General features: G+C 37.1%; 1 protein-coding gene and 1 long non-coding RNA gene across 2 annotated transcripts in view; one reads left to right on the top strand and one right to left on the bottom strand.

Moving 5' to 3' along the window:
- clybl (citrate lyase beta like) overlaps nt 1-1,702 on the top strand; it is a 63,451-nt gene extending 61,749 nt beyond the window's left edge. The window contains exon 8 of the mRNA XM_087803416.1: nt 1,145-1,702. Within this exon, the coding sequence (XP_087659542.1) occupies nt 1,145-1,240 (96 nt within the window). The 3' untranslated portion in view covers nt 1,241-1,702. The remainder of the gene's footprint in view (nt 1-1,144) is intronic.
- LOC148068582 (uncharacterized) overlaps nt 1-20,073 on the bottom strand; it is a 312,828-nt gene that overhangs the window by 25,639 nt on the left and 267,116 nt on the right. The window lies entirely within an intron of this gene.

Here is a 20,073-nt window from a genome sequence, read left to right as displayed (position 1 = left end):
TGATATTTTTTAAGTATTAGTAGAAGTAATACTATATAATATCAGTAGCAGTTGGTTAAATATCATTAATATTACACACTAGTGGTATTAGATAGACTTTATTAATCACTCTGGAGATCTCCTTCGAGAACTATTAAGTAGTATAATTAATACTAATAGTATAATATTTTGTATTATTATTGCTAGCACCAGTAGTAGTAGGAGAAATGCTAGTACCACTGATAGTAGTCGTAGTAGTATTTATAGTAGTAAAACTAATAGTAGTAGTAGAATAAGTAGTCCTACTAATATTTTAAATACTAGAACTATAATTACTTATTTATAGTAGAATGGGTAGTAGTGCTAGTATTAATTCTAGTACCAGTAGTATTCATAATACTTATATTTGTAGAATAAGTAATTGTGTTATTCAAACGCTAGTAGTGGAAGTAGTAGTAGTAGTTGTAGTATTGGAAACGTTCGTACCAATAGTAGTTATAATACTAATACTTGTAGAAGAAGTAATAGCAATGCTAGCATTAGAAGTAGCAGTAGTTATATAATTAATAATAGTAATAGGAGTAGGAGTAATTGCAGTAATAATGATAGTAACAGTCGTAGTAATAGTACTTATACTAGAAGTAAAATAAGTTGAAGCAATAGTAATGTTAATTCTAGTACCAGTAGACTATTAAGAATAAGCAGAAGTATTGATGCTGGTATCAGTAGTAGTTATCACTATGGTGGCAGAAAACTAATAGAAGTAGTAATTACAGTTGTAAAAGTATATATAGTTGTATTAATAATGCTGGTAGTAGTAGAAGTAATACTAGTTGTATTCGAGGAAGAAGTAGTTGTTAGCAAGTAGAATGATCATTAGAGTTGTAATACTACTAATTGTATCAATGCTAGTACCAGTAGTTGTAGTTGAAGAAGAAGAAGTAGAACATTTGTACTTGAGTAGTAATTAGAACTGTTTTATTAGGAGTAGAATGAATGCAAGTACCAGGTCTAGTACAAGTAGTAGAAGAAGAGGCAGCAGAAAACTATTAGAGGTCGTAATATGAACTATTTCTGGAGTCGTCTAAATCTACTGCTGCTGACTACACTCTCCTTCTTTCTTCTCCTCCCTCCTTTCCTTCCCTTCCTCACCGACCTGTTCCAGGGAGCGTTCACATTCCGTGGCAGCATGATTGACATGCCTTCGCTCAAGCAGGCCCAGAACATCGTGACGCTGTCGGCCGCCGTGCTGCACAAATGACGGGACGACGACGGAGGAAGAAGCGACTCAAGCAGAAAGACTTTGTCGCCGACTTGTGCTTCGGTACTTGAGAGTCCATCATTAAGAAAGTGTGTCTTTGTGTGTTTACGACCAGCCTGAAGGCCTGATTCCTGGCCCTGGTCATGCTAAAGACGCCGACATCCTCGTGGTCTAGACAGCTGGGCAAAAGGGTAAACAAACACTATAAGCTGCTGGTTTATGTGTGTGTGTGTGTGTGTGTGTGTGTGTTTATCACACCCCTCCCACAACCCTCCTCTGTCTGATACTCGCCGGCGTAAAAAAAAAAAGGACAAGTTTTAAGTATTATTTATCTGATTGCTACACACACACTTCAATATGAATGAACCGATCATTTAGTGAGAATTTCAACCAACAACCTACACAAACCTGTATGTGTTTTGTCACATATGTTAATGAAAATCTATCAATAAATATTGTGTGAACGGATAAAGTTGTGAGTCAACGTTTCTGTTCGATCGTACAGCACAAACACAGCTAACATGGTTTTTACTGTCCACCGAGTGAAATGTGGTCACCCTAACGCCCCCCCCCCCCGGCCCCGTCACACTAACAACCCCCTCAGAAACCCAGATTTAAACTGGACCTCAGCCTGACCTCATTATAGGAAATTAAACTACAAGTTTGAGGAAATTCCCATCAGCTATTACAAATGTTTAGGCGCCACAATCAAAAAAACATTTATTTGCATCAAATTTGTTTGTTTTTTTCCAAGTAAAGATTTCAGTTAAAATATCCATGTTTAGATGGCTATGCTAACTGTGGCTTATTATTTTATTATTTTTGTCACGTGGCCATGCTAACTCTAGCTAATTATTTTGTTTTTCATGTAAAGATGGCTATGCTAACTGAAGCCAATTATTTCGTTTATCATGTTTGGATGGCTATGCTAAATGTTGCTTAATACTGTGTTCCTTATTATTAGATGGCTAAGCTAACTGTAGCTTCTTATTTAGTTCTTCATGTTTTGTTTGTTTGTTTGGATGGCTATGCTAACTGTAGCTTACTATTTTTTTTCTTGTGTTTAAATGGGTATGCTTAATGTAGCTTCTTATTTTCTTCTTCATCATTAGCTTAAGTCTTTGCTAACCAGAAGCTTATTTTTACATGTTTTTCATTACATGTATTTGCCAACTGTAGCTTATTATTAAGTTCTTCATGTTTAGATGCCTGTGCTAACTGTAGCTAAATATTATGTTCATGTTTGGATGGCTATGCTAACTGTAGCTATTTTTTTTTGTTCTTAATCATTAGATGGCTAAGCTAACTGTAGCTTATTATTTAGTTATTCATGTTTAGATGGATGTGCTAACTGTAGCTAAATATTATGTTCTACATGTTTGGATGGTTATGCTAACTGTTGCTTATTATTTAGTTCTTCATGTTCAGTTGGGTGTGCTAACTGTAGCTTATCATTTAGTTCTTCATGTTTAGATGGGTGTGCTAACTGTAGCTAATTATTATGTTCTCCATGTTTGGATGGCTATGCTAACTGTAGCTAATTATTTTTGTTCTTCATCATTAAATGGCTAAGCTACCTGTAGCTTATTATTAAGTTATTCATGTTTAGATGGGTGTTCCAACTGTAACTAAATACTATGTTCTTCATGTTTGGATGGTTATGCTAACTGTAGCTTATTATTGAGTTCTTCATGTTTAGGTTGGTGTGCTAACTGTAGCTAAATAGTATGTTCTTTATGTTTGGATGGCTATGCTAACTGTAGCTAATTATTTTTGTTCTTCATCATTAGATGGTTATGCTAATGTAGCTTATTATTTAGTTGTTCTTGTTTAGATGGGTGTTCCAACTGTAGCTAAATACTATGTTCTTCATGTTTGGATAGCTATGCTAACTGTAGCTTATTATTTTTGTTCTTCGTCATTAGCTGGCTAAACTAACTGTAGCTTATTATTTAGTTCTTCGTTTTTAGATGGGTGTGCTAACTGTAGCTAAATATTATGTTCATGTTTGGATGGCTATGCTAACTGTAGCTAATTCTTTTTGTTCTTCATCATTAGATGGTTATGCTAACTGTAGCTTATTATTTAGTTGTTCTTGTTTAGATGGGTGTTCCAACTGTAGCTAAATACTATGTTCTTCATGTTTGGATAGCTATGCTAACTGTAGCTTATTATTTTTGTTCTTCATCATTAGCTGGCTAAACTAACTGTAGCTTATTATTTAGTTCTTCGTTTTTAGATGGGTGTGCTAACTGTAGCTAAATATTATTTTCTTCATGTTTGGATGGCTATGCTAACTGTAGCTTATTATTTTGTCTTCACCATTAGATGGTTATGCTTACTGTGACTTATTTAGATGTACCAGTTTGGTACAAGTATCAGATACAACATAAAGAGATCCCTTGATTTTCTGGAACTCCTGTTGTGTTATCAGGTTTATCTTGCCCTTTAAAATATATACTTTATTGAGTATTGTTTTGATTTTTTAATCGCTTTGTGACCCTGGTCTGGAAAAGCGCTATACAAATAAAAATGACTTACTATTTTGGAACCACTGTACTTAAGTCGAACTTGTTGTTAGCTTGTCAGTAAAGTGCAACCAGGGTCGCATCTCACACTCCTTTTTATTGTGTCTATGGATTCTTCAGTGTCTCTTGACATTAGTACTGGAGACAAGTTTTTGATTATTAATTATATTAAAATTAAAATAATTATATTATTTTGAGATTGATAGTGACTGAATCTGGCTTTACATGGCTATGTGAGATAAATCCAAACACACTTCATAAAAAATGAAATTGACCAGATACAAAAACAACATGTTTCGGGGAAAACAACCCAGTAGGATCTGATGAGTAACTATTTTGGCCTGTAAGTTGTAAGTCTAGTTTAAGATTCGGTCAAAGAAGGACTGGGAAGCGAGTCTCCGATGCTGCGCGGACCATAAAGATCCAATTGAGGACGCGGTCCTTTTGTGTGACGGAGGCGTCAGACGCCCGGTGACCTCCGGTCGAGGAGGGCCGGGCTTTACGACCTTGTTAAGCTTCACTTCCTGTTGGAAGAAGACTAGTTGTTGTTGCATCTGCACTTCTCTTTCGACCGTTCTTAATTGACTTCGCCGTCCCAAATGAATGTTCTCTGACTTAGTGGGGGGAAGAAAAAAAAAGAAGAAGAAGAAAAAAGTGGGTGTGATGTCGGAGTGAGACAGATTAGTGGTCATGTTGCTCCAGCAGACCAGGACCGAGGCTTTGTCTCTCTGACTGTGGACGGCAGGATAATTGGGGGGGTGTTGAATGGTTAATAGTGCCATTGGTGACCATGGTAATGAAAAGGCGGCATGCCTCCCCTTCCCCACCTCATCCACTCATCTTTCCCCCTTCTCTTCCGTGTACTGTATGATTCATTGTGTCTGCAGCAGAAAAACCCAGTTCTGTGCCAGGCGGGCCCAGACAAAAAGACCCGTAGCCACTCCTGCACTCAGCCAAGGACCCCAACAGTAAGCTGTCTGTTTGGCATGGGGCCACATATTTCTCTCAGTCCTGGTCCACTTTTGTGTTTCCTTCGCTGTCCACCATTCACATGCAGCTTGTTTGTTTGTTTTCAGCCAAATCCACCATTATACCCGGACGTTGGTGGTCACGTCCTCCGCTGTTACTCCCTTGCACTTGAGTAAGTCCACACTTTAACGTGACTAGAATACACAAGCCACGCACTTGACTCTGTTCCTTTGAAGGTGAAGATGTTCGCTGCTGTTTACCCTCCAGCACAGTCGTGAGGACTGAAGTAGATGATGCGTTCATGGACTTCATAGATTTTATTACGCTGTCAATACATTTGAAAACCTGCTTCCAACAAACACAACAAAACAAAACAAAAGTCGATTCTTTTTATTTATAAACGTAATTGACTCAAAAATAAACATGCATGTTCTTTTAACCCTTACATTACTTGTTTGTGTGTTCCTAAAATGCCAAATAATTAAATAATGCATTTAGATCAATGAAAAAAAAAGAAAATAAATAGAATTTTCCCAACTTTTTTTAGCTTCTCCAGTTTGAGTTATGAAATGACCAATAGGTTTACTAGTAATCTCAATTAATTCACCACTTTTTAAAAAACTGTGCAAAGCAGAATGCTTGTGGAATTTACATATTTAAGTATTTTAAAGCTTTAAATGTGTTTTAATATTTAATAATCAATTCATTGTAAATAGGATAACAATAAAATATACTTGTACTACAGTAAAAAATGTAAGAACATGTCTATATATATATATTTATATATATATATATATATATATTTGGTAAAGATCCTACAACTACAAGACAGAAACCTAAAAGTTACTTGCAAATCATATTTACCTTTGATTACACATTGCCTTTTTTCAACTTTACTCAAATGTTTTTATTTCCACATCTCTTTTTGGATGTTTCCAGATTAATTTTTAATACGGTTCGAGCTGGTCTAGTTTTTGAATATAATGCAAGTTATTTTAATGGTATTGATGGCTTTAGAAAATGAACAACAGGGTCAAATTTGGCCCCTCAGCCACATTTTTGTTATGCGTTTCCTTTGAAATTAGTAAATATATTCAAAATTTTAATTTAATTCAGGTTTGGATTTAGGATTTGTTCAGCTTTCAACACAAAAAAAGGTTGGGGGTTACAGACCGGAAGAGGGGCACGTGAACGCACCATAGTCCAATTGCCTGCAAGCCATTTAACGATCAATGGTGAAGTGTTAACACTGCTGCTGAGTCAAATAACTTTTTTTTTGAATTTCCCACCATCCATCCTGCTAATGAAGTTTTGCCAATTTCACCCTGTAATTTGATTATCCGCGGTGCTGGACGGAAGCTCACCAGGTGACTTTAGAGTCCGCTGGGACCACTTTTTTTGGGGGGCGTGGGGGGGAACCAACAGGTGTCCTGCAGACAGGAAGGAAAGATCTCAAAGAAGGGAGGCATCACCTGCAGAGAGGACTCTTTAACAGAGCAAGAAGGTTTTTTTCTGCAGTTAATCAGTTTTAATCTTAAATGAAATAAGATAAAAACTTTTTTTTTTGTTCGCTTCAAATCCGCTCTCTCTCTCTTTCCCCCTCTTTAATCCTTCATTACATTTCTATTATTTGGGGAAGTGATATCATCGTTTATGCCCGTATTTAAATTCCAAAAATTCCCCGAGAGGCCAAAATGACAATTAACGCGATTAGAAGCTCGCAAAATTCAATTAAGACCGCGCTAATGTGTCGCTGAAGATTGCGCACATAAATTATGAGCGGCAGCGCGAGAAAAAAAAACGAAAAAAAAACACGTATGCAAAACACCTTCAGAGGAAAATTAAAAAAGAAACGTTTTACATATTTTTCCATTAATCTAAATGGGACCCGTGTGTGGCGGACATGACAACCCCCGCCCTCCTCCTCCTCCTTCTCATCCCCCCCTCCTCCTTAAAAAAAAAAAAAAATAATAATGACTTGATGTATTAATAGAGTTCTAATGACAATGTGTAATTGCTGCAGAAGATGATGATAAAACACCTCGTTATTGTCACAGTTTGAGAGAAAGAGAAAGAGAGAGGGAGAGAAAAAAAAAGATGGAAGTCATCAAAAAATAAATAAAAACCGTGTGTTTTGAAACTAAAAAAAAAAATGGACGTTTTAAAATTCCAGTCAAAACATGATATAGTTACGCGCTTTGCTGGCTCTTATTCTCCAGGGTGTGTTGAATTTACATGTGTGTTGCATGAGTGATCCCCGCACATGTGACCATTACTAACTTCATTTTGGTTCGGGGTTCTTTTGTCCGACTGCCTCGCTTTTTAGTCATTTTCCCGGATTCCTAACTCGCAATTTTTAGCTCCACTAAACACCCTAAAAATCCTCATCGTTTCTATGGCTTGGTATTGATCTTTTTTTGTATTTACGCACAGTTTCGTTTGTCAAAAACTGAACGGGAGGCTCGTGGAAGCACCTGCCCAAAAATTGGTGGAAGAAAGAAAGAAAGAGGCCTCCAGAGGCCTCCGATGTTGTTTGAAGCGCCCCCTTCTTTTCTTTCTTTTTTTACTGGAGTCTCTTCATCTTTATGTGTTTAAAAAAAAAAGAAGGATAATAACGCCTTTTATTTACGTCGTTTATTTTAATTCCATCCCGTTTTAAAATATTGAATTTACTAAAAACTAAACCCGTCAACCCCCCACGAAACCCCACCGAGTCTCTGTCTTGACAGGCCTGGATCTTAAACTGACCCACTTCGAGTCCCCCTCCCAAAAAAAATGAGTGTCTTTTCATTTTCATAATAAATCAACGCTCGTATCATCCGTTATTATTTACCGAAATATATATTAAGAATGACTAAAAATAAACGTTTCAAATCAAGTTTAAATGTACCGTTCTATTTGTATTTACACTTAAATTAAACAACACAGGATACTTTATAATTTAATAATTCGTTTATTTAATCCAAACGATATATATTAGCTAAAATCGCACTTGACTAATATAAACCAAATTTCATTTTTTTCGAATGTGTCCTTTTTAAATAATTTTTGATCAAGCCTCCTTTATCGAACACCCTCGTCCTCCTTCCCACCTCCTCTCTTTTTCCTCTCCTCCTTTTTCTCCGCGCACCTCATGACGTCATCACGCGCCCCAGCAAATAACATTTAGTGAATTATTATCACGAGCGAATGACGCGTGTTTGATCTGAATAACACCAAACAACCATTCAGACACGTTCCTGTTTGTTCTCCAGTCCTAACATTTTAATCCCATTAAAACCCCATCATTGTCGTGTTATTCTTCCTTCTTTTTTTTTTGTTCAAGTTGCTGACAAGGACTCTTTGGTTGGAGTGAAAGAGTGAGTCAAGAGCCCTCTCCTAATCCTTGAGAAGTGGAAGAAAAACCCTCATCGGTTCTGCTTTCTTTGTGTGTGTTTTTTTTGTCTAGTCCGGCATTGATGTGCAGCAGTAGTGACAATTGTAACGTATATTATCTTGCAGACGTGTAATCTCAATTGAATGTGGAGTCGATCCCTCGGGGACGTGCTGTAGGTGTTTTCCAAGTGACAGGTAATTGACATTAATCTGCTCTCTCTGAGACTCACGGGGGATCTCCAGTCCACGAGGATACACTTAATGAAGCACCGCTTGCCCTTTGAGTCCGTGTCGCGGCGAGACGCTGCGAACTTTTCACAAACTTCATTCGTGTCTACATTCCTTGCGTGGCATACAAAATACAATTTTAGGGTTTGAGTCGCACATGTTTCCAGGGGAGGATCCGACATTCCTTTCATAAGCGACTTAAAATCTAAATGAATGAAGTCAAAATGTATTTTAAAATGATCAAAACTGTTAGATAATGCACGTGTAGGTGTCATTTATGTTCATTTTTTTATTAAATAATTCCAAGAACTTACCTCAAGAAGTCCTATATCTTACATATTAATTCAGATTGTGTCATTAAGACCGTATGTAATCTAATAAAAAATAAAAAAACATAAAATGTTGTATACTTGTCCAGTTACAGATTCCAGCCTTTACAGAGAAATAAGTTCTTCAAGTGACTTTACAAACGGCAGAAAACTTATTGGATATTTTGCGTTTTTTTTATTTATTTTTAATGTAAATTTCATTCTCAATGCTAGACTTGCTAGCTTCCTATCCCTTAAAACGACCGCGTAACATGACTCTATGAGTTTCAAAAGTAGTCATTAGTGGAACTATGTCTCATTTCCATTTAGACTAGTTTGCCTAGTTAGCTTATTTAGTTGGTAATAGCTCTAGCTACTATCATTCTCTCATTTCTTGCACCCAGTAACATCACTATTATGGTTTTCTTAATAATATTTAGTGGAATCATTTCTAACTAAAATGTTAACTATTTGGTCTAGTTAGCATGAGAGTGTGTTCTAAATGATTTTCCTGCTAGCTTAGCTAGTTGTTAACAGCGCTAGCTGCAGTCATTCTCTTATTTCTACCATCCAGTAACATCACTATCATGGGTTTGTTAATAATATTTAGTGGAATAATTTCTAACTTAAATTTCAACTATTTGGCCTAGTTAGCATGAGAGAGCATTCTGAATGATTTTCCTGCTAGCTTAGCTAGTTGATAACAGTGTTAGTTGCAGTCATTCTCTCATTTCTACAACCCAGTAACATCACTATTATTGGTTTCTTAATAATATGGAGTGGAATCATTTTAACTTAAATTTCAACTATTTGGTCTAGTTAGCATAAGAGCGCATACCAAATGATTTTCCTGCTAGCTTAGCTAGTTTATAACAGCGCTAGCTGCAGTCATTCTCTCATTTCTACCACTCAGTAACATCACTATTATTGGCTTTTACTAATATTCAGGGGAATCATTTCTAACTTAAATTTCATCTATTTCGTCTTGTTAGCATGAAAGTGCATTCTAAGTGATTTTCCTGCTAGCTTGGCTCATGATATCACTAGTTGCAGTCATTCTCTCATTTTTACCACCAAGTAACATCACTATCATGTTTTTTTTAAATTATTTTTAGTGGAATCATTTCTAACTTTAATTTCAACTATTTGGCCTAATTAGCATTAGAGCGCATTCTGAATGATTTTCCTGATAGCTTAGCCAGTTGATAACAGTGCTAGCTGCAGTCGTTCGCTCAATTATATCACTATTTGTTTTTGCTAGCCTAGATAGTTAATAACGTTTCTAGCTTCAGGCATTCTCTCATTCCTACCACCTTGTAACGTCACTATTATACATTTTCTAAATAATGTTTAGTGGAATGATGTCTAACTATAATTCAAACTATTTGGACTAGTTAGCGTGGTAGCAGAATTCTGAATTATATTCTATGCTAGCTTAGCAAGTTAATAACGGAGCTAGCTAAAGACATTCTCTTATTCTTACAACCTTGTGAAGTTACCATTAAGAGTTTCAAAATAACATTCAATAGTTTATGTATAATGCCATTTTGACTATTTAGCCTAGTTAGCGTAATGGCGCTTTCTGAATGGAATTCTTGCTAGCTTAGCTAGTTGATAACAGTTTTAGCTGCAGTCATTCCCGTTTACCACCTTGTAACGTCACGATTAGTTTCTAAAAGAAAGTGAAATCAAGTCTAGTGTTAATCTAGAATATTTTGACTAGTTAGCGTGAGAGCTAAAACTATGGAGATGGTGAGTCTGAGGCCACGTTTCTCCGAGAAGTGTGTAACTTCCCGGGGTGAAAGAGATTGAGTTGTTTTTGTTTTTTATGACCATAAGACTGGAATCATAACATTGCATTATCTACCATCACTACTCTGTGTCAAAATTGTAGATACAAGTGGAGTAATTTTTTTTCGCTGCTGGGTTTACGGACCTCCTAGGAGACAGACTGACAAGACTCCAAGACCACTTTACAGAATAGCAAGGTGAGGGCATTTAAGGGGAGACCCCGGGGCAGACCTAAAACATAGTACCTTCTCAAAAGAACTGGAAAAAGAAGTTGTTTTTGAAGATAAGTTTGCACTTAGCACTATTAATAAATATAGCATCTATAAAGTACATAAATCAATCTCAAAAGTAAGATATGCGATAAACTTAACTACTTCTTTGGAAGGTTTTTGTATTTAAGTATCAGCATTATCGCTAATTCTAATTTCTAGTCTTAAAAAAAGGCCCGGGGTAGCAGATGGTCCAAGTTTTGAACAACAACAGCAACTACTTCATCCACTGTATCGCTGATCCCAGGGATGCCATTACCATAGCGATTCCTCGGGATCTCGTTATTATGCTTATTATAATTCACATCGCGAAGCCCGCCCTGTAGGAGCTGTGACAGACGGACAGGGTCCAGGTGGGAAAGGTAGACTTTCGCGCACAACCGGTCGCACCTCGCCTCCCCGAGCCATGCTGCTCTGTGCAACAGGGGCGTGCCTAATGAGGGCACCCACAGAGCCCTCCTGGATGGAGTGGGGTCCTAACCCTGCCACAGCGGGTCAAACTTGAAGCACAGACACCTGCTCGACACCCCCCCCAAATCCTCCCCCTTATCCCGCCGGTCCCACAGGGCAGACCAAGGAGCCCCGTCATAGGTAGCTTACGCCCGGAACTTTTGCCAATAATAATGATGTGCGTTTGACAGTCCGAGAAGGGGGTCGGAATAGGGAAATAGTAATTTGTCAGCAGTTGTGTGGCCAATTTTTGACACTAACATGATGCTTTTTAAGTATATTTTTTTTAGCTCAAATAAGTCTAGAGTTGCTGGGTTTCAATAACAGTCATTGCGTAAAAGGAATACGATGATACGCCATTTTATGTGCCCTCCAAATGATTGGACCAAAATTAAAGTGGATTAATCTTATTGTTGATATGGTAAACCTATAGAAATGAGGCTTTAAGTTAAGATAAGAGATTATGGATGTCAACAATAACATTAAATCTTTGGTTTCGATGACGCATAGATGGTTAGGATAACTTGAACCTCAAAGAATCAAAATGCAATATTAATGTAGCTTCCTGTTCGGTTTGGCCCCTGCCAAAAAAGTTTTCGGCCCCTGTTGCGATTAAGTTGGACACCCTCGGTCAAAGTGTTGGGTTTTACGTTACAATTTCAAAAAGAAAAAAGGTTGTTTTGGGAATAAAACTTGTAAAAATCCCAAGAAACCTTGTTCCACCGCAGTAGGATTGGAGCCTAAAACCTTGTGGTTTAAACTTATTATAGCAGTGAAATTTCGGCGATGTTCAATGTTGAGAAATGTATCCGACTTTTCTTCTGTCTACGTTTAGTTTGCCTTCTTGATCTTGTCATAGGAGATCAATACGTTCGTAGTTGCAGAAAATTGCGATTTTTGTAAAACATCTCAATACCGAAAAAACTTCTCTATGAAAGCTCTACGACTTCCCGAAAATCACGCTTTTTAATGCGACGACCAATCAAAAATTTTCCTTTTTTTTGTCGTTTTTGTTCCTGCTGGGGCATTCAGCTTCTTAACTTGACTCTCAAGGTGTTACCGCGACAAAGACGGATCCACGTCGACGGCTAGTGCCGGACGTACTGTCATTTACTATGGAAAATGTCTGTTGAAGGCCAAAGGGTGACGGTCCCCGACGGAGCCGGCCTAATTATACAATTAGTCTTGTGATTGAGACGGTCGAGAGCCACGGATGTCCTGCGGGAACGCGTTATTGATGTCATCAGTTTCTTCACAGGAGCCTGGCAGTGTTTACGGAGTCGAGGCGTCGCCTTGTAATCCGTTTGTTTATTTTTTGCCACTATAGGTTTTTTTTTAATATACTGAAGTTCTCCGGACCGAATTATAGGTCATCTCGGCAATTCAATCGCCTTAAGCCTCTTCTGGGGCCTCAGTCTACCTCTTTGAAGGGGGTCAGATGGCGGACCCCGGCGTCTCTATCTCGGTGCCTATCCAGCCACATTTCCTCTCTTGGCTTATCCCCGGTCAGATGGGAAACATCAAGACCCCACGTTTTTCGCTTCTTCTGTCCATCCTTGGCTCCTATCTGTCTTTGCCAAAACCCAGGTCTAGAGGTGCGGGGCTTGTGATGTCCGTGGATCCATGCCGGGTTCTCCGTGGAGGTCCCGACTTGGTGAGGTGGAGACGAGGTTTTGGCGCCTCCACGGTGGACGCTTCACGGCTGGTGCTCGGATTTATCTCATTGGATTAGAGGTCCAGCAGGGGCACAGAAGGATTGCTAACCATCTTTGGCCCCGGTATGGAAAAGCCGCCGACCTGCATCTATAGCGGCTTTATAGATTGAAAACGCCATTAGAAGGACGTGGTTGCCACCATTTCTGCTTCGCCACAGCTGATGATGGACTCTCCGCTCACCACCCTAGGCATGACCTTTCCTCCAATAGACCAGGCGCACTAGTTGGTGCCGATGCTAATCTTTGGTGGAGATTGAAGCAAAGGAATAGTGGATTAAACTGGGAGTAAGGTTGTGGAAGTAAATGTTTGATGTAATCATAGATATGTCGGGGGAAAGAAAGATGAAGATACATAAATTTACTTTGATTGAAATCATGGCTGTGCTTATCCAGATATATTGGTTAACTCATAGTAGTTATTACTGACCAGTTGGGTATTTAAATTGAACACCAGGGTGTCGAACTCAAATCAACCTTTTAAAGCCCAGGCCTACCAAAATGTCTATTTGAACACCAATCCAGGCATACCCTAAAATATGCACACAAAAAATATATTAAAGATTTTCCCATTAATACTTTTTTTCTGTGTATTTTACATTAAGCTAGCATTCTTATCCGGTGACTGTATTAGATACGTTTTTACCGCCGTGTTGAAGATGGGGTCACAGTTCAATCAAGGGGTCGCATTGAAAACAACATCAAAATTGTATTTAAACAAAAAAAAAGAATGTTTTACAAAATTTCATTTAGAACTTTTTTGGCAGGTAGGTCGCCACTAGCATAGCTATGCTAGCAAGTAAGACATACTGTTTAAAATGTCCATTACCTGTAGTTAACCGGCATGAGACCTTGGCTCCTGCAATAGTCTGAGTGATGTCATTGGCTGTTTTGGTGTTTAAGACACTCGGTCCTGGAATATTTAAGAGTAATATGGTGTTTTTTTTTAAATGCATGATGGGTATAAATGATGATCTAATATATCAAATCATTTTTCCATTATAAAGGAATATATTACGTGTCATGTAAAGGGATGTTATTTTATTAATAATTATAATAATAATAACATGGAGAAAGTATTCATGCCTTTTTAAAAATAATGAAAAGAAGGTTTAGATAGATTTTGTTTTTCATATATATTTTTACATCTTAAAAAATTAACTTTACATATTAAAAGCGTGCGTGGGCCACAAACAGTGACTTATTGGTCCAGATTTGGCCCCCGGATTTAGTTCTTGTTTTGTCTTCTAAAAAAAACCATCAATTTCCGCGACAGGATGTTGGACAATCGCAAACCCCGAGGCTCTGTGACGTCCATTTCTTACGCTGACCCTTTCCATCATATATCTGGTCAGCCCGTGACACTGAAGCCCACATCCTGCATTTAAAAGCTCTTAGGCCGAACACACCTCGAGAGAAGACTCCTGGGGGATCGCGCTTCCGCTTATCTGCACTTTAGTTCATACTTTCCTGCTTGCTGGGCTTCAGAAGAGGCCAGGTAGCTCATGCGGTTGTCCGTGGACGACCTTGCTCCGCTCACCTACTGCCTTGGAGTGGCTCCCAGTCTTGGGATGGGGGCTTTGGACCGACACCAAGTCTCTTCCCCCACAGATGTTACCGGAGCCACCAGATATTATGTCAGGCTTTGAGTGATGCCTGAGAGTGGAAGAGGCTGTGGAGACCTTGTGGCTGAAAAATATTGAAAAATATGTACGACGACTGAAAAATATATTATGTTTTACGAACAAAACTATTCATCAAAAATAATAGAAATAAATATATTTAATTAAATTAAATGAACATGTATTGTAGTGTAAATACATCTTTATTTTATTTTTTTTCAATGTGAATTAATATGAACTAGATCGTTTTTTTAAATTATTATTTGAATCAACCCAGACTCAACTTAGTGGCTCCACACTTTTATAATAAAAATGGCAGGAATGTTGATGTCCTCACCGAGTAATTGATTTAATGAAGTCTTTAATAAAAAAAAAAGAAAAGTGCAGGTCATTGGAGTAACCTCTCGGCAGGAACTCTGTCAGATGTTTAACTCTCACACTACTGCGCGAGGAAACTGATGTGTGTCCAAAGTTTTGCTCCATTGAATGCGACTTTATTTCAAATGACAGACCTGCTGAAGGAATGTTAAAAAAAGAATAAGAATATGACTTGAGATTTAATATGGGGGGCAGGTTTGGCAGGAAGCCTGGACGTTACAGTTTGTTGGAGGAGTCTGAAACTTCACACTGTGAGCAGACATACGAGCAGGTGCTTCTTTAGCAGCAGAAAGAAAAACACATCGAACCATTTTACTGTAAACACTTTTGAATGTTTATTACTCCTTGTCTGTTCTTCCTCAACATAATCATCTTTGTTTACGCACTTCTTTTGGCTTCTATTCAAGTATAAAATCCAACTTTTGCGAACGTTAAAAAGCAAATAAGTGCCTGAGTGTCAGGATATACGTCTTGCTTTCCAGGGTGTCTAATGTCAGACCTCAGCTTACTGTATATAAGCAATTAATTTTTTTATTGATATGTTAGCTGCTTTATATGGAAGGAATGAGCCCAGTATTACAAAAAGTTGTTTTTTTTTAATGTAAAACTGAATACAATGATTTAACTTGTTTGCTTATCACACGTTTAATATTGTTAAGGCAGATCAATTGAGTTTATCCATCTATTGAAAATTGACTTTGATAGATTCACTGGGATTTTCTTCAATTGAAATTGGATTTAGAAACAGTTTTATTGGCAACGTTTTTTAACCATACACGTGGAGTTTATCATGTTGTTTGTGTCTTACTGAGTAATTGTGCGTTTTATTTGTAAACACACAGGGGTTATAATCGAAATGAAAATTGAGAAATAAATACCAAAAATAGTGTAGCATGAAATGAAAGTGAAGATATCGGAAGTTAAATGTATATTTAAATATATTATTTTCCAGGTTTATTATGTTAGTCTTTGTATCCTTTGTCTTTGTTATTTTTCTTTGATCTATGTTCTTTATCTTTATCTTTAGACTTAGATTGTATCATCTTGTTCTTTCTCTTTATTTCTCATTGTTCTTGTTCTTATTTTATTTTGAAATTGCTGTATTTGCTGTGGCTATTGGAAAAAAACAATTTCCTGAAGGAGACCTCCTGAGTGTTCAATAAAGTTCTACCTTACCTTACCATACCTTATTAAACCCCAAATAGCCAATAATCATTTTATCAATAATATTGTAATTCATCTGTTGGATTTGAAGTACCATAGCTCGCTTTTTTGTCGTGTTAAAGTCGAGATAAGTTACTAAAAAAACAACAATAAACCAAAGTATTTTTTTATTAAATATTAGGTTATTATAATGATCTCGCTGGTCCGTTGTATTAAGAGACTCTAGTGCGCAGGTGCCAAACAACCTGCATCAGCATCATCCTCCTCCTTCTCATCATCATCATCATCATCATGATGGCAGATCCTTAACTTTTGTGACCCGACCCGATGATAACTTCACAAGCCGCCCTCTCTGGCTCTTTGTTGCGCCCGGTATTCAGGGCATTGGATCAGGGCTTGTAAAAAAAAGTGTGACAGCGGCGCGTTTGTCCGGGTCCTGGACGCCCCGTCTGAGGAATGACTCCCAACGGTCCCGTTTTTTCTTGTTGTTTTTTTTTTCCTTTTTGCTCGCGTTCGCGGCGCATTGTCCGGCCCGGGGTGGCGTCTGCATGTCTGACTCTGGCCGTTACTGATTCGCAGCCAGTGTGTTAAGGTGGCTCATGTAAGTGATTTCCACGGGCGTCCGACTCAAGGAGAACAAATCGCTGACAATGGAGCGCCTTTCCCTTTCAGCGGCGTCGTTAGGACAACCCAAAAACTATGTCTCAGATAATAAGTTGGACTTCAAAGCGTTTCTCACTGAAGGGTGACTGACTTTTTCTTCTTTTTTTTTTATTAAGTCCCCCTCCTCTCTGGTTTTATTTCTTTGACCATTCAGCGGTTGTTTCCACGCACAAGCTGATCTTCAGGTCCGTGAACTTATAAAGTTCTTTTTTTGTGGATCAGTGAGTGAGTCTGTGAAGAGTCTAAAACAAACATGAAGCTGTTTCTGATCCTGTAAAAGAAACTCGTTATTCCTACGTCACCCCCGCTCCGGGTGCGTGTCTGCGCGTGCCCGCGCGTGCCCGTTCACGATTCCATTCGTTTTATTGAAATTAAAACATCACCGGACTTAATTTTTTTTTACTTTTTCGTGGCAAATTTTAACTGTTTTTCTGATATTTGTTTGTTTATTTGAACCCCACCTGGGGATAGTGAGGCCCCTTCACTGTATTCCTGTGGCCCCCGTGAGGTCAAAGATCATGCACACATTTATTTTTTGTTATTAATGTTTTGTTCAACTCTAAATAGTTGAACCGATTTTGTTTTTTAAAACTTGTTTTGCTATTTATTGTCCCTTAAAAAAATGTTTTTTAATTAAATCAAATTTAAGAAAGGGCTTTAATATCAAATGTGTAGGTGTTTAATTAATATAAAGATAATTGTAGCATTATAAACTTGATTTTATTAGATTTATTTTTGTAACTTGAGGTTTTTACTTTTCATTTTTAATCTGCTTTTCACTGATTTACTTTTTATTGGTTGGTGCCTACCAGTTGTTTAAACGCAAACTAGTCTTTTAGGTAAAAAATGATCACTGTCTTTATGACCAAAATTCTAAATTTGGCTTTAATAATAAATAAATGTTAACTTTTAAGTCAATATAAATTGCCTTTAAAACGGTTTTTAGTTGTGATTTTGTGTGTTACCTTCTTGAGTGACATCCATATAATGTAATTTTTTTTTGTTTAATTTTAATTTAGGACAGAGAATCTGCACTTTCCCTTTTCTCAGCTTCACTGTCTATAAAAATGTAAAATAAACACAATTTTCAAACACTTCTTGCCTTTTAAAAAGTGTAATTAAACATACATGTGTTATAGTTTTGTTATAGCGTGACAGTAAGTTTTCAAACAAGCAATAACGAAAATAACAATAGTTCAGTTAAAGTTGTTGGTTAGAAGATTTTAATATTCAAGATAATCAGTGTGTAATTCAGATTTCATGATATTTATTCATCTAATGTTGGAGTTTTTTTATTGATTTTATTTTTTGAAAAAATTTGGATGAATTCAAGTTGTGACTTTGCCCTAAGAGTGGGTTCAGACTCTGAAGGTGTTTTTGCAGATGTGAGGGTGGGTGAGGTGGGGGTGTGGGTCACCATTTTGGTTCATTTCCTGTTTAATTTTCTTAGTGTGAATCCAGCGGAGTGAGTCTGTGGGGGACGTGTGGCTGAATATGACAAGTTTCGAATCGTCGACTCCTTTTTTTTTTACGTGTGTGTGCAGAAAGTAGAAAATAACTTCATCCCAGTCTTTTGGACATTATAACCTGGGAAAATGTGTAACCTAATGTAGGAGGTCATAGGTCAAGTTTCGTCCTAGAGGTTCCAAGCGTTTTTTTTTCCACATGTGTTGATGAACTTTATGGAGACTAGTAAATGTTACTACCTGTCTGCGACACTGTCTAAGAGCCACTTTTTGTCTTCTCGCCTCTATTTAAACGTCTCTTTAGAGATCCTAACTCGCGGTGAGGACCCCACCTCCCCACCCCCCAGTCGCCCCTCCACTCTTTTGAAGTGAGTCTTGTTTGGTCCAGTTTTTTTTGTTCCCTGCACTGGTCCGGGAACTTTGAAAGTGAGCTTGTGTGTTTTTAAAAAGGTGGACTGAGAGAGGGAGGGAAGTTTTCAATCTTTACAACTCATTGTCAGGTATCCCCCCCCCCCCCCCCCCCCCGGACCCTCATTTTTTTATCCCCCCTTTCAATCATAACGCAACTCTTGACGTGTCATTTTATCTTCTGGTATTTATTTCGTCACCATTTTTTTGTTTGTTTAAATTTAAATTGGAACATCAAGATGCTGATTCATTCGTCTTCTCATGTCAAAACTGTCACCGTTTAAAAAACCACTACGAATGGCATGCGAGGAAAAAGTCACATTACACTTTTCAAGTAAATCCGTCTTACACACTTTTTTTTTATATATATATATATATATAAAAAAAAACAAAAGATGGCAGGAATTGAAAACATCAGCAGTGTACTAAGCATCACCGAAAGCATTATTATTATTATTATTATGAATATTATTATTTTCTTTGGTGTTTCTGTAGTTGCAGTACGACATTGATTCCAGCAAATAAATTACAATGTACAAAAGAATATTTTCATCCTCTTCCAGCATTGAAACTACAACATTCACAAGTACAATATTATCTACAAATATTACAAACTCTCAGTGTTTAGTACATTTAGGGTCTCCGGGGACGTCAAAAACAAAACAAAACAAAAAACAACACTTGTGTATTCTGTGTTTGTTGATGTTGCATAAAATATAAATAGTTCTTAAATATAAAAAAAGAAATGTAGTCAAGAGCTTAATGAATAAGAACCCTCACCCCCCGTCTCCCCCGCTGATGCCTACTTTTAACAAAAGTTAAATATTGAAATTGATTGATCGTTAGGGTCACAAGGTCGCGTGGAGAAGTGGTTGACTCAGTAGGAATTTAAGTTTAAATTTATTTTTTTTATTTTTATTCCTGGATTCACCCACTGTTAAAAAATATATATATAATTTAATTTTTTTCAAGGTTGTAAATAATGAAGTAATTGTAGTAATTTAATGGGGAATACAGTATAATTTACTTCTATATGACTTAAATTTTATTTGTCAAAATTCAACATACTTGTAAATCAACTGTCAATTGTGTGATTATCATTTACGTTTGACCTTTAAACTCAAAATACTTTTCCATTTAGATGTGTATTTATTTAAGTGAGACCGGTTAAATATGTTTTTCTTCAATTATTCCCTTGGTAAATCCTTTAAAGATGCTATTGCTAGCACGCTAGTATCAAATATTTAGTATTTTAAAAAGAGAGACCCTGCTTTAAATATTAAACTCAAAATTGAGTAAAATTATTTCTTGGTCAAGTTAGTGTTTGTTTTACGTGAAAAAAAAGAAGAGAAAATTCGAATATTTTTTAAATTGATTATAATGTATAATATTTTCAATAATACTTATTTCATGTTTCCAAATCTAGTTTTTAGTGCATCTGAATTTAGGTTTCTAGGTTCAAATTCCCAATTTCCAACTAAATTCTAATTTTTAACCACAAG

This window comes from Callionymus lyra, chromosome 12 (genome assembly GCF_982586985.1).
Source record: "Callionymus lyra chromosome 12, fCalLyr1.hap1.1, whole genome shotgun sequence".
Classification (NCBI taxonomy): domain Eukaryota; kingdom Metazoa; phylum Chordata; class Actinopteri; order Syngnathiformes; family Callionymidae; genus Callionymus; species Callionymus lyra.
This window is presented reverse-complemented; position numbering and strand designations above follow the sequence as displayed.